The sequence below is a fragment of the Sitodiplosis mosellana genome, unplaced genomic scaffold (assembly GCF_009176505.1).
Source record: "Sitodiplosis mosellana isolate CC-2019 unplaced genomic scaffold, AAFC_SMos_1.0 Smas_scaffold_6197, whole genome shotgun sequence".
NCBI lineage: Eukaryota > Metazoa > Arthropoda > Insecta > Diptera > Cecidomyiidae > Sitodiplosis > Sitodiplosis mosellana.
In genome coordinates this window covers 6,370,749-6,384,897 of record NW_022601438.1, presented here as the reverse complement: position 1 = coordinate 6,384,897, position 14,149 = coordinate 6,370,749, and the positions used below count along the sequence as shown (strand labels likewise).

General features: G+C 37.5%; 1 protein-coding gene across 1 annotated transcript in view; it reads left to right on the top strand.

The window, feature by feature from the left end:
* The first annotated feature begins 793 nt into the window (after window positions 1–793).
* Window positions 794–14,149, top strand: part of LOC129577416 (ecdysone-inducible protein E75) — a 136,403-nt gene continuing 123,047 nt past the window's right edge. The window contains exon 1 of the mRNA XM_055464392.1: window positions 794–884. Within this exon, the coding sequence (XP_055320367.1) occupies window positions 809–884 (76 nt within the window). The 5' untranslated portion in view covers window positions 794–808. The remainder of the gene's footprint in view (window positions 885–14,149) is intronic.

The window sequence follows — 14,149 nt, the reverse complement described above, 5'->3', positions numbered from 1 at the left end:
AGAGAGAGAGAGAGAGAGAGAGAGAGAGAGAGAGAGAGAGAGAGAGAAAGGGACAAAGGGAGAAACAAGTGATATTCATTAAAATAAGGCGGGAAAAAACAATCTGTACAAAACGTGTGTTCGACTTGAGTACAATATGAGATTTGTATTTGGAGTAAAATGGCGAACTCGGATATGATTTCAACTCATTAAACCACCGAATGTCATCATAGAATTTATCGAAATGTCTAAGCGTGTTAAACTGAAACATTTTTAGAACAATAATTTTTTTAAAAATTCCAACACAACGACAAACCAATTACCACCTCAACATCACTGATCATCCACACCGCAATTTTTTTTTTCTCCGAATTTGCATTGAAATGAAATTTTCGTTCAACTGAAATCTCAACGTATTTCGATGATGAAATCAGTGATTTAAATAAGATAAATCATAATCGTAAATTTTTATGCTTTAAATATAATAAATAATCTATCGATTGCGTAAGATAAGAAACAAAAAGGAAAGAAAATTCGTCAAGTAACGTGATAATATCATCACTCATCGATTTTCCATTTAAATAAATCGTCGTCACATCAGAATAATTCACACACCATGCAAAAGTGTACCTAGAGATATAAAATAGAGAACATCAAAAGACTCTAATCAATTTTAAACTGAATCGAAGCCGAAATCGCTACAGAGAACATCAACAAGAGACAATTTAAGTGTTTGTGTTAAAACAAGTAAAACGAAGAATCTCAGAGAGAGAGAGAGAGAGAGAGAGAGAAAAGGTGACTTTGTGAGCAGGCAAAAATTTGAAATAAAATGACGGTTGGCAGACGAGAAATTTTGTTTACCGATCCCAGAGAAACCGAACGTTTAATCGGACGTGTATTAGCAGGTATGAGACGAATTCATCATCATTCTCTGTATTGTAACACTCCACAATAAGCAGAACCATCCATTCCATCCCGTTCCATCCATCCATCCAGCCAGCCATCCTTGAGCCACTCAAATTCAAGTGGCAATTGATAATTCATCGTTGTTCTCATTCGACAAATTCGGTCAATTCCGTTTTTCACTTTCTGACTTGTGCTGTTGTTATATAATTCCGAAGTTCGAACGTTGACCGCAAATCCATGGCCTAGTTTCTCACACAGAGAACTATATACATTATCGCTAGTCAAACGCATAAATTTTAAACACCCTGTAATATAATAATAGTGCTAGTGTAAGCGCGACGACACAACCAATAAGCTCTCTCGCGCACTAGAATTTCTATTTGAATGTGTATGTGCAAATGCAATTCCATTTCTCATATCTATCTCTCCTATTTGCCACTGTCAACAAACTGGAGAGAGAGAGAGAGAGAGAGAGAGAGAGAGAGCGAGAGCAGGAGAGAAAAAACCGAAACAGTATTGAACATGACTTAAAATAGAAATCCTGATATTAGATCAACACACATGGTTCTGGTATTTATTATCGAAAATGACTTTGACACGAGCTCATAAACGGAGCTGAAAATAGTTGAAAGAAACAATAATGTATGTACCGGGTTATGAAATTTTGACAAATCAGGTAATAAAACCATAACGCAAGAGTCATTTCAGTTTCGATCCATTCACAAAAAGCAATTTTTGGGTACATTCAGTGTGGATTTTCAAGTAAAATTATTTTTCTGATTCTTCTGTATGGCGTCGACAAATGGAGCATTGCTCGCTAAATAAAAGGCAAGGCCAAAACGCCAAAGCAAAAAAGCGACCGTTGATTGGTTGAATGTCTCACAAGTACAATAGGCAAAATGTGCGATGAAAATCCTGGGACTGCTTAACATCACGGATCTTATCATCAAATTCGATAGAATTTCAATGACAAGACATAGAAAAAAAAAACAAATCCATTCGATGTAATTCACCATCTCAGGATAATTTGAATGTGTCTCCCTTGCGCTACGTTTTATTTTTCTTTTCACGGTTCACATATAGCCGAGACTGTTGCTTTTTATTGCCTCAGCCGCCACCGCCACCGCCACCGCCACTGCCGCTTGTCATTCAACACATTTGTGTGTGCTACAATCGTTGCATTCTATTTGAGTATAGATTATTTTGCGCGTGCCATATGCGCTTGTGGACTATGAAGTCAAGAGAGTCAGTTGTATGGTTATATTTGCAATTGCTAATAATATCGATGCTCGAGTCAGTTGAATTGTGTGTTTGTGTCTTTGTCTGTGTGTGTGTGTCTCAGTGTGAGTTGCGCGAATTGAATGTGCTCGTGTTTAAATTGTATGGGCGCAAATAGGTCGAATACAATTCGAGTTCATCGTACTGCATTCTCATTCAAGCAAATTGAAAGAGAAACGAAGGTCACGTTTGACATTGCACGTATTATTATTTGCGATCTTTTCGCACACTCACACATCCAGCACATGCACTGCAATGGAGAAAAACAACACTGCACACTGGCATATGTGTCGTAAAGCGCATAGACAACCATATTATCGGCTCCTTTATATTCATTCTGATGATAGTTTGGCCTGTCATTTCTGTTCATTCGGTGCTACTGGTCGTGCATTCGATTTTGTGTGTCTGTTTGAAGGCTTTGATCGTGGCTGTGTTCGCCTATGGAAACTAACAAATCGTCTCTCTTTTAAAATTGCACTTGACACAACCCATTGCCTGTTGCCCATCATCTGTCTGTCAATCTGATCAGCGGTGATTGTTTCATTCAATCCATTCACCGGTAAATTCAATGCCTGTTGAGAGAGTGTAATTTAATAATGAAAAGAAAAAAAAACAGAAAACAAATTGAATAAAGTAACGCAATATCGAAAGAAGCTCGGACAAAATTGAACATTGTACGACAGTGACTGGAAAAGAACAAATGATCTACATCATGCCATTGCCATGTTGATTCTGATACGGGTTGTGACTCGGCGGCTCACGTCGATTCATCCATTTGCATTTTGTTTGTCCGAAAAATAAAAAGAGAGAAATAGTACGAAACTATAGCTTAACTCATGTTATGGATCGATGCAAATACAGATGATTACGATATGTATATTCGTGTTTTTTGCACGACTTTCACTATGCTGTTGTATATCTATAAACAAACAACAACAACAGCAGCAGCAACAGAAAACACACTCACATCGCATTTTATATATTGAGTGAGACGAAAGCAAAGTGCATACAGTGCGGATAAAGCTGTTGGATGATATCATCGATTTCTGTCCGTTTCTATATTTTCGCGTTCGACGATTGTTAATATTTCAAGTCCCATACAATCTAACGAAATACTAAGCGAAACGCGTGCATGTATTTGGTAAATGCACATTTCACACACTGTGCTATCTTCCTCTCTGTTTGTTTCTCGCTCTCCCTCCCTCTCTCTATGTGTGTTTACGCGCCCGAGATGTGTTTTGTTGTTCAGTTTTCGCGAGTGATCGTGAATGTGTTTCGTATGCATGCGGCCTACATTTTTCTCAATCGCACAAACTAAGGTGAACGCACTGCCAATGTACGACCTTCAATGCATAAATTTCTCCCGTCGTTTTCGTCTCCTTTGCGCTCTGACTCGCCCGAATCCTATAAGTCTCTCAGTGTGTGTGCCCTTCTATTGAATATTTGTACATACTTTACATTCGTCTCCCTCTGTGTATGTGTATGTTTGCAATGATGCACATAAGTATCGATGCAGCCATATCTCTTCGTTCCCTGTCTGTCTCTCCCGCTCATTCACATTGGATTGCACCCGGACTCGCACACGCTCTTTGCTTTTTCTACACAACAATGGCAAAATGCAAACATACACGAGATTATCAGTTATTCGCAAACATTGAATTTGAACTGCGCTTGACGTTGCACACTGCAATCGCACTGTCGAGCCAACAGTGTGTTCAGTTATTGTTTTCGATGCAACCACACTCATCGACGACTATGGATTTTTTTAAACAAATAATCATAGACGATGACGGCTTTAAACCTTCTTATCGCTCATGTAAATAAACAAGAAAATTAGCGTGCAAAAAGTCACAACCAGGCTTCTGTTGAACACTTTTTTCAGCGAATGAAATAGTTGAAAGACCAGAATTTTCGATCGATCCAAATATATCGAAATATATGTATACTGTTTGGTTGAAATGAATAAAAGAAAACTTTTATAAGAAAAAGAATCGAGTTCATTGGATTTATCGAGTATATTCTACTCTTGTAACGATATTTAATCTGGAACCTAAAGTCAAGACGAATGTTGAAATGATTCATTCAATCTTGGTATTGAAATCGAAAAAGAAAATTATTATCAAATTCTTCTGAATCATGCTGTCAAAAAATTCGAAATATTGAATGCAATAGCAACAAGAAAACTGAAACTCAGTCATAAAATGTATATCGTTGGATTGGGTCAAAAAACTTGAATAAACTTGAAATGAAAAGCAGGTGAACATAATAAAATCAATCTGTTGAATTCAAATGGAAATCCGCAGCGCACGTAATTATAATTGCATTCAACGTCAACATTGAAATTATAATTTAGTTGAATGAAACTTGGTGTTAGCGGCAGTGAATGTGAACGGTTGCTCATTATTTATCTCGAAAATAGTAGTTATATGCATATGGAGCTCTGTGCCATTCGATAAGTAACGGTCGTTCGAATTGTCGCTTGAATAAAATAACAACGACAACTACAACGACAACGAAAAAATCCAACAACTGAGATGAATGCCAAATGTCGAGATTGTGCCGATATAATGGATTTATTCGTTAAATGACGAATAATGCGATGGCATTAGTGCGGATGCAAGGCGTTGAAATGAAATGAAAAATGAGTAGATACGAGAGCGAAACGCAAGAAATGATGAAGAAAAACAACAACAACAACAGCAGCAGCAACAAATGCAAGATGCAATAGAGTTTGAAGCGTCGATAGTAGCAAATGTAACACTAACGTGTATATCGCTCGCTCGCGCGCTCTGTGACTATGAAAACATAAACTCGCTCCAATTGTCGTTCATCAACCCCGCAATGAGGTTAAGATTCCCCATTTTATAAGTTCTATGTGCAACACATTGTCGCATGCGATGCATGTATTTGTGCGTCCACGTCCATGCAACGAGAATAGTTGAGCGATTTGCAATTTTCTATTTCATTATCGCTGTGTGTGTGTGTTTGTATCTGCTACATGCAAGATGTTGTTGTGTTTCAATTAGAGCTTTAGTTTCCATTATGTATGTATCACACATTGTTTCATATTTGCTAGCGTCACGTGAACGAAGAGAGAGAGAGAGAGAGAGAGAGAAAATATGATTAAGTAATAAAAAGTAGCGCATAGCATCGAAATGGAAATCAAACATTTAGTGGAAACTGAACTCGCTAAATGTACGGCTCTTCACCTCCAAAATGATGGCTGACAAGCGCGCGAACGAGCACTGACTATGCGAGATCAATTTGCATTGAGAATAATTGCACATTTTGATGCGAATATTCACATCATCATCTGGCATTTTTCATGAACAAATGCGATTGATAATGTTCTAGTCATGAACATTGACCGTGTTCGACTTAATGGAATTATACCATGCCAAATGCAATTGTTCGTTGTGCTCTCGTGCAAAATTCAATTTGTTTTTCTCTCTCTCTCCGTTTGTGTGTGTTTATATGTGAATCGGTAAGAATAATCTTAACCTGCCAAATTGAGTGAAAATAAATGTGAAACATAAAGTTTTTTTTATATGGACTTAACAACAACAACTCCATATAAAGAAAACTCTATGTTTCACATTTATTTTCACTCAATTTGGCAGGTCAAGATTATTCTTACCGATTCATGTGTGTGGCACGTCAATGGCACAGCCATTTCAAATGCAAGTTTTCATCATTTTGCGTCCGCAAAACAGTGAATTTCGGGCGGTAGGTCGACATTTACATTGAATTTTCAGTAAATTTTTCCAAAAAAAGAAAAAGCCAGATTATATACGGACATTTTAACTGATTATTAGAAATGAAATGGGCACAGTTGAATTCCCTAAGAATCGGTCGAAATGGCTCTAAATCATCGTTGATTTTTGCAAATGAATTTTCAAAACAACACACTTTTAATTTTGAGTTTTCGATAAGTTCTACAAACGATCACATTCTTTATCTTGTCTCAATCAAAAACGCTACGGCAATTATGATCAGTTTGCTTCAATGGAATGACCTGAAAAAATAAGAAAAAAATATCTAATAGAAAAAATGTTTCTCGCAATGATTTCAAGAAGAAGAAGAAGAAGAAGAAGAAGAAAACGAGCAAAGTTTGACGAAGTCGAATGTGACGATCTGGAAAGAATAGATTGAGGTCAGTATCATGCAAAGCGTATGCATTGGCGAAAAGTGCAATGACTTTTCATGAGAGCGACTGAAAATTCATTAAAATCAATTGTTTGCATTTGCGCTATTTATTCATGAGCTGCCCACATCCGAGCATACACGTTCTCAATTGATGTAGAGTAGTTGTTCGTTCGTTCGTTGAATTTTATTCTCTCTCGTTTCTGCTGTTGTTTGCTTCGTTATTCATTGCTTTTCATAGAGTAGCACATATATTTCGATGATGTTATCATTTGGTAGTCACTTGACTAGACCCACTTTGAAAATGGGCATGAAATTCGAATTGAAGCAATTGATCTTTATCGCTTTGTTTGTGCTTTATTGCCTCTATTCTTGTGAATCGGCGAGTGCAACACAACAACTGCATCGAACGAAGCAAAAAACAACGATACGCAAGCAAATAAGCGATGAATTGTGTAAGTTTTGCAAGTTCGGTTTCGTTGGTATGATGCCGTAATTCAGTCATTTCCATCGTTTACCCCGCCGATGAGTGCACGCGAGAGAAAGAGAGAGAGTTTGTGCAACGAAAGAGCGATTACATTCACTGGTTTTGGTTTGTACGCGCGCTATGTTTTACTTTTCATCACTGGCTCGCTCAATCGTTCGTCGTTTCACTTCTACTCCATTTCTCTTTCGGTTCTCTCTCTCTCATTTCGTTCGTTCGTTCGTTTGTTTGTTTGCAATTTTTAGAATTGTTTTTGTATTCATTTCATTAGTTTTTTTGTGTGTGTGTGTGTGTGTGGTGTGTGTGTGTGTGTATGGTGGAGCGTGATTCCAAGGTTAGAAATGTTGTTCGGCCAATGACCCAAGGCAAACTTAATTGTGAATTTTCTCTCCGCGTGTGCCCGGTTTTCATATTGTGAAGCTTTGTTATACATAATACTGCTATTTTATTTCAGTCTTCATTTTCTGTCTTTAGTTTCGTTTCATTTGTCGAACTTAACTTCACTAATCAGTATTTGTGTGACATTTTTCGTAGACTTTGTGTGTACACAGCAATGGAGCACGCATGGCTTCATCACATTTTTGTATTATTATTATGATTGTTATGAAACCCTGGAACAAAGAAATCGCAACAAACCCGAGTGATACTCTTTTCATTGCGACAAATGGCTTTTTCGCGCACAATCCATTACGTATTCAAAAAAAAAACACCAATTTTCAAATCTTTTACGTGTTTCTTGGAAATAATCTTCAAAATAAAGGGTACGAAGAAAATGATATGAAATGAAATCACACTCAACTCACTGATATGGCACAACCCAAGATAATGGGGTGCTTTTTTCATACGGATCATCGCCATTCAATTGCCATCACTCCGCTTTTCTATTTATATATAATTATGTGTAATTGCCAAGTTACAAAACCAAACAAAAGGCACACAGAAGCATATCAAACGGAATTTTCGTTCAAAAAGACTTCACAATATGTTGCACTTGTCGATCGATTAAATCGAGACGCATGAAAAGACTTTGCTATCTTTTGAACTAATATGGAACTAACAATATGAAACGTCGATGATTCTGTAACGCTGATGGAGCCATTTAGATTTTGATTTTTATTTTATGGCAACAGTTTAGATTCAACGTTTGATTTAGTAGTAACGATAACAGAATATATAGTGTTAAGGTTGCTAATGTCTTGGGGATTTTGTGTGCTCGACATAAACAAATTTGCTCAAATCAATGAGCTTTTTGAAGGAATTCAAACTAAAAAAAATCGAGTAAATGAATGAAAATTTACCAAAATTTGTGAATAAATCCATTCTTAATATGTGAATAAATCCTAGATCCCAAAATTTTGCTTTAACAACTAAGTCATATGGAGCCACGGGATTAATTCAGGGAGCCTCAAGAACATTGTCCATGTGTGATGCTTGATCAATAGATGGCAGTGCAATGCAATAGAAATGTCGTACAGGAATTGTTCATGAGATGGCGCAAATATGATGTCTCATATGTTGTCTTTGTTCTTGATAGAATTTAGCGTTAGGATTTGAGTTCAATTCAGACTCGAATGTGGGAAATGATTCTTTTTCTTTTATTATTTCAGCATTTTCGTTAATTCATTTCGCTAATTTTCTATTTGCAATGAAAACTTATTTGATATCCTTCTCTCTATTTCATTTCAGGTGAGTGAATATTTTTATTTCTTTGTTCTGATGGAAAACTTGTATCCAATCGAATGGTGTTGACGGTAAGTTTAAAAAAATGCAAAATTCCACTCATACGAAATCGAATCTAAAAATTAGCTTCAATGTTATGTATAAATCAACAGTGAAATCAATAGCTTTTTTTTCTTCTTCTTCTGAATTGAGCATATGTTCTGTTGCCCTAAGGCGAATATGATTTAAAATTTAGCCCAAAAGTAAAAAAAAACACACATAGAAAAAAGAATATTTCATACATACAACATACTTTAGGCGCGAATATTCTATGCGCACACACGAAACACAAATTCTATATTTAGAATTGTAGTGTGTTAGCCTTATATACAGTGCGACAATTTTGACCTTCGACAATCTGATTATTATTAATACGGTTTTTCAGTTTTCACACACACACACGCACACAGTCATATGGTGTTGGATGGCTAAAAAGCTTTCAGCTTCGCGCATAACACACGAATGGAATTCATTGAATTGTGGCACCGAAGCATTCGGAATGCTATCGGCATGAAGAGTGCGCCACTAGGCCTGCATGTTTAGATCTAGTAATAGCGATAGCATTTCAACATTCGAAGCACTTTCTCCATTTCGGTTGGAATTTGAAGAGAATTTGGTTTTCAAATTGGTTAATATTTTTTTTGGTTTGAATAAAAATTCTGACCGAAAATGACGAGCTATCTGGGCTTCAAAGGAAAATATTTCCGAATTTTGTAAGTGTTCCTATTGATTCATTGCGTCTTATCTCCATTCTAATCATCAATGGGTCAATGGTTCTCATTAACCGCGATTTAATTACTTGAAACATTCCAGCGATAATGTTTTTGTTCGACACTTTTGTTTGATCATCCGATCAACAAAAATGGAAACGGAACCGAAAATGAAATATTCTAAAGCGATATGAAGTTTTTGTATTTGAAAAGATATGAACTTCCATTTCTGGCTTTGGCAAGCGGTCGATGCCGCCACCGCTGATACCGTTGACGTCGTCATCATTGTCGGAATATAGTCTTTGTTGAGAGGCAGACGCAGAAAATAGCAACGTATCGTGTGCAAAGTTGGAGTGATGGAAATTGGTCGATGCACGTTGTGTGCTGAGTGTGTGTGTGCGCGCGCGCGAATCGTGAGTGAATAACGGATTGTATCAATTTTACATATCATTTGTGTTTGCATTTTCTCCTTCTCGCTCGCTAAGTTCATTCATCCTGGCCGGAACGTACGGAACGCATATGAACTCTCTTTCTCTCTCTCTCTCTCTCTCTCTCTCTCTCTTTCTCTCTCTTTCTCTCTCTCTCTCTCTCTCTTTCTCTCTCTCTCTCTCTCTCTTTCCGTCTCACTCGCTGCTGATTTGCGAGAGAGTGGAAAACTGCGACCGAAAAGTGAAGAAGAAGCAGCAGCACCAACAGCAGAGTGCATACGAAAAGACGATGCATCGGTCACTGACCCACAAAATGTATGATCGCATTGCACTGGCCCATCGATGGGCCTCTCTCTCTTTCTCACGCTTGATGCTTTTCGAAGTGAATTAACGCGTTTCAATTTCGAAGTGCGTGCGCAACATCGATCCACAATCAATGGCTGAAATTTGATTCGATGCTTCCGACACGAATTTATTAACACATTTCATGCCTTCCCTATCGCTTAATTTTATTTTTTCTGCTTTAGTGAAGCCATCCTTAGCCTAGCTCAGCTGTCACTTCATTTTTCAAGTAACAATTTTTTTTCGGTGTCACACAATTTCGGGGAATACACCGAATTAAACGCTTCCAGTTTACTGAATTGGATGAAAAACTTAACGAAATATAGAAAAAAGAAAGGCGAACACCGAAACATTAACATGAATTACGAAGAAATTAGAGGAACGGAAATGCAGGCGCGACAAGCTATGGAAATGAGCCTAATTCGAATATAAACCTGCACTTGAACCAAATAACATACACTTCATACAATTACTGACGTTGTGCATCGGTCGAAGTCAAAAATGTCGTTTGTCAAGTCCATGCCAATTGTTGTGCTGCATGAATAAAATGGAACCAATTGTGAGCGACCATTTTCGATAAATTATTTGAATTGGATCTACATCTAATATGTTGAATTGACCACTTTCAACTTCCTAAACACATCATCGAAAAGCATAAATGCACTGATTGATGCAACAACAATTGGAAACGAGCATAAACACACGAAAAAGAATGTCAATGACTTACTTAATATTTCCCTGCGTGTCTCTTATCTTGGTGTGTGTTTATTTTGTCGCATTTACTTCTGCTTTTCTTAGTGGCATTTCAATGCTTTCACTTCAATATTCATCGATGGAACGGAGATCGAAACACTCACAACTATTTAGGATCGGACCCTAATCGTGAATGTGGCACTGCGTTTCGAATCGAATTGAATTGAACTGAGAATGCAATGTGTGGCGGGGTACGGTGGGATTCGATAAATGGGAAATGAGAAAAAAAGGATACCATAGCCATATACACAGTTGAGGACAATGACGTTTTAAGCAAGGCAACGACAATGCAATGCTAAAAGTTGGTACAATTGAAAGACGACTATTCGTTTTCTGTCTTGTCATTTAAACGATAGAGAAGTGTCTCTTTTCCCTTCTGTCCCTGCCTCCGCCTCTCGCACACGGCTTACTCGACTGCAATAATTGCACAAACTTACTCAATATGATGTACTAAATACTCCCTTTTTGCGCTCGGCATCAGTGGCAATGACCGACTTATTTATCGCTATTTTTTCTCTCTCTTTTTCATTGAAATCGCTGCAAGCCAGCAACCGCCGCAGCAGCAACATCAGTACTGGAAATGAACAAGTCTCTCCCGATTCGATCGTGTGAAGGCATAATGAGAAAAATTTGATCTTCCAAGTTGAAAATTGCATTCAATGGTTGCGTTGGGAGTTTGAAAAGCGTCATTTTTTCTAATGATCTGACAAAATGCGCGATCTACGCGCACATATAGTTCGATGTAAGGATTCGATGATCGAGTGAAGTACATCGTAATTGCATCATGAACGCAAACGCGCGCAACACGAAAAAAAAGTGAGTGCGAGTTCTTTAGCTGCTGAAGCGAAACCAGTAAGAGCGTAAGAGTGAGTGAGCGTGCGCGCATACATGAGCCGAAGCCAACAAGCAACCGAAGAAGAAGAAGAAGAAAAAAATATCATATCGAAGCGAAAAGCAACAACAAATGGCCCATCATTTTACTTTTTATGTGGAATGAAATGCTTTCGTAAGCGAAAACTGTGAAAAGAAAACCACTTTTGTTGAGAAATGCAATAGAAGCGAGAATATGTGTGTGCACGAGAAAAGTGCGTTGTTTTTGTTAATGTTTTTCTCTTCTTTCTTCTCGTTCAACGATTCGAAGTATGTGTAGTGTATGCGGCAATAATTTCTTCGCAATGCTTTTACTTTGTGCGCGCTGTTTCCATTTCGTCGTTTCTTCTCCTTCGCTGTGTGTGTGTTTGATGGGCTTTTCGCCTGCGCCGTGTTCAAATTGGCTTTTTTTTTGGTTTTGATGCCACGCAGATAGTGCCGTGCCAACAGTCACATGGAATGAATAAAGAACAGGCGAGTAGAACACAGTAGAATGTTGTTTGTTTCGACCGGCAGCAACAACAACAGCAAGTCAAACACACAAAATGAAAAAAGGTAAGGAGCAACACACTCTGACAGCAACTACGACAACAACAATTCAATGGATACAATCTCGAGTACAGGTGATTGTCTTGAAAGGAGAAGAAGAAGAAGAAGAAGAGAAAAAACCTAAAACATTCACTCTGAAATGATAGGCCATCTCGAAACCGCCGCATTTGAGCGGCTTAACATGATCACCTAAATAGAATGGGAAAGAAAGGTGGCGCGCGAAAGAGACCACATGAACAAGCGAGAGGAAAAAGTGAGAAACAAAGTCTTTTCAGAGGTTCGTTCACTCTGTTTCAAGTGCATCGATCTCTGAGCGTCAAGGTACATGACCGACGTGAATTATACACACACACACACACACACACACACACACACATACACGCGCTCGCATACACACACATACTAACACACTAATACTCACAACAAGATACCACGTTAGTTTTTCTTACTATTCAAGCAACTATATACGAACTAAAAGCGGCCAACAATCGAAGCAAAGAAAATGAGGCACAGCAGAAAACATGAGGATGATGAATTAGAAACAGAAGAGAAAAAAAAACAACAACGAAAGAAATAAATACACAGCGAAGAATTGAAACGCTTATTATGTTACAAAATTTAAACGTTTTCAATCCATATATGTGATTCGTAGCGATCGCTGAAGTGTTTTTTTTTTCTTCTTCAATTTGACTATTTTTACTTTTTTTGGTTGGGGATTTTCATTTCGAGGAAAGAGAAAAAAACCTATTTTTAATACATCAAATCGACGAAATTCATTCAGGCTTTTCGATTCCGAACGAAACGAAGAGTCAATTTAAGAGATGCAAGAGAAATGATCTTTCTCTTTCTCGATTTGATTTGATTTTTTCTTTCTATTCATTTGTGGTGTGTTTCGATCAGACGATCCAAAATCAAATCCACTTTCAAATCATTTATTCTAATAAGAAGAAAAAAATACTGACCATCTTCAATCGGTTTTATTACGTTCGTATGATCCATTTCAAGCATTCGACATCGACATTCAGAATTGAATTATGGAGTCATTATTATAGTCCTTCTCTTTTCATGTATCATCATTAAGTTTGACCATGAAATAAGGCGGTGTTCTTCTCTTTCGGTCGGATGAAATTGGGACACATTCATCTCTTAAAAACAGGATTCAAACATACGATTGAGCCCCCAAAATTGATATATATGATAATTTTATGCGGTCGGTCGGTCGGCCTGCATTCCATTTTGTTTAAATAAAGACTGAGATTTTATTTATGTCATTCCCATACCATTGCGTTGGTTTTTGTTTTTATCTCAGAAAAAAAAAAGTTTTAAATCTATTTTTAAATGTTGTCAAAAAATAGTCATGAGGCTCATTGAATCATCATCATCCATGATAAGATTCGTCACTCAGGATTTTGGTTCATATGTGAGGCCCATTATATGTATATAAATCTTTCGCCTTTGTTCATCATTCACCACGCAAAATGAAAAGAAGAAAAGAAGAAATTATGCAAAAAAAATACATTATCTAAAATCTTAATGACGACGAAATATGATCTAAGCATGGCTGAAGAATACGAAAAAACGGTAAAATCAAATAGTTATGAGTGCATCATGCGGAGATAGTGATCGTAATAAGGCGAGTGCATAGTGCATAGTTTATCGCTGAGCAGTTATTTTCCTGCAAGCTGAAATACAAAGAGAGAGAGAGAGAGGAAAAAATACCGAAACACATCATCGAGTTAATGTCTATTTTGCCTTTCGGCGCTATTTTCTTGAACATCTCCTCGTCTATATCAGTTGAATTGTGTCTCTCTGTCTCTCTTTTCCCCTTGACTAGCATATGGCCTATGTCTTTCTGCTTATTTGTTTGCACTGCATTTGACATTCTAAGCAATTGTTTAGCTGGCGCGCTGCTCGTCAGTCAATTGGTGGAGTGCGCTTAAGCTCTCTCTCTCTCTCTCTCTCTCTCTCTCTCTCTCTCTCTCTCTCTC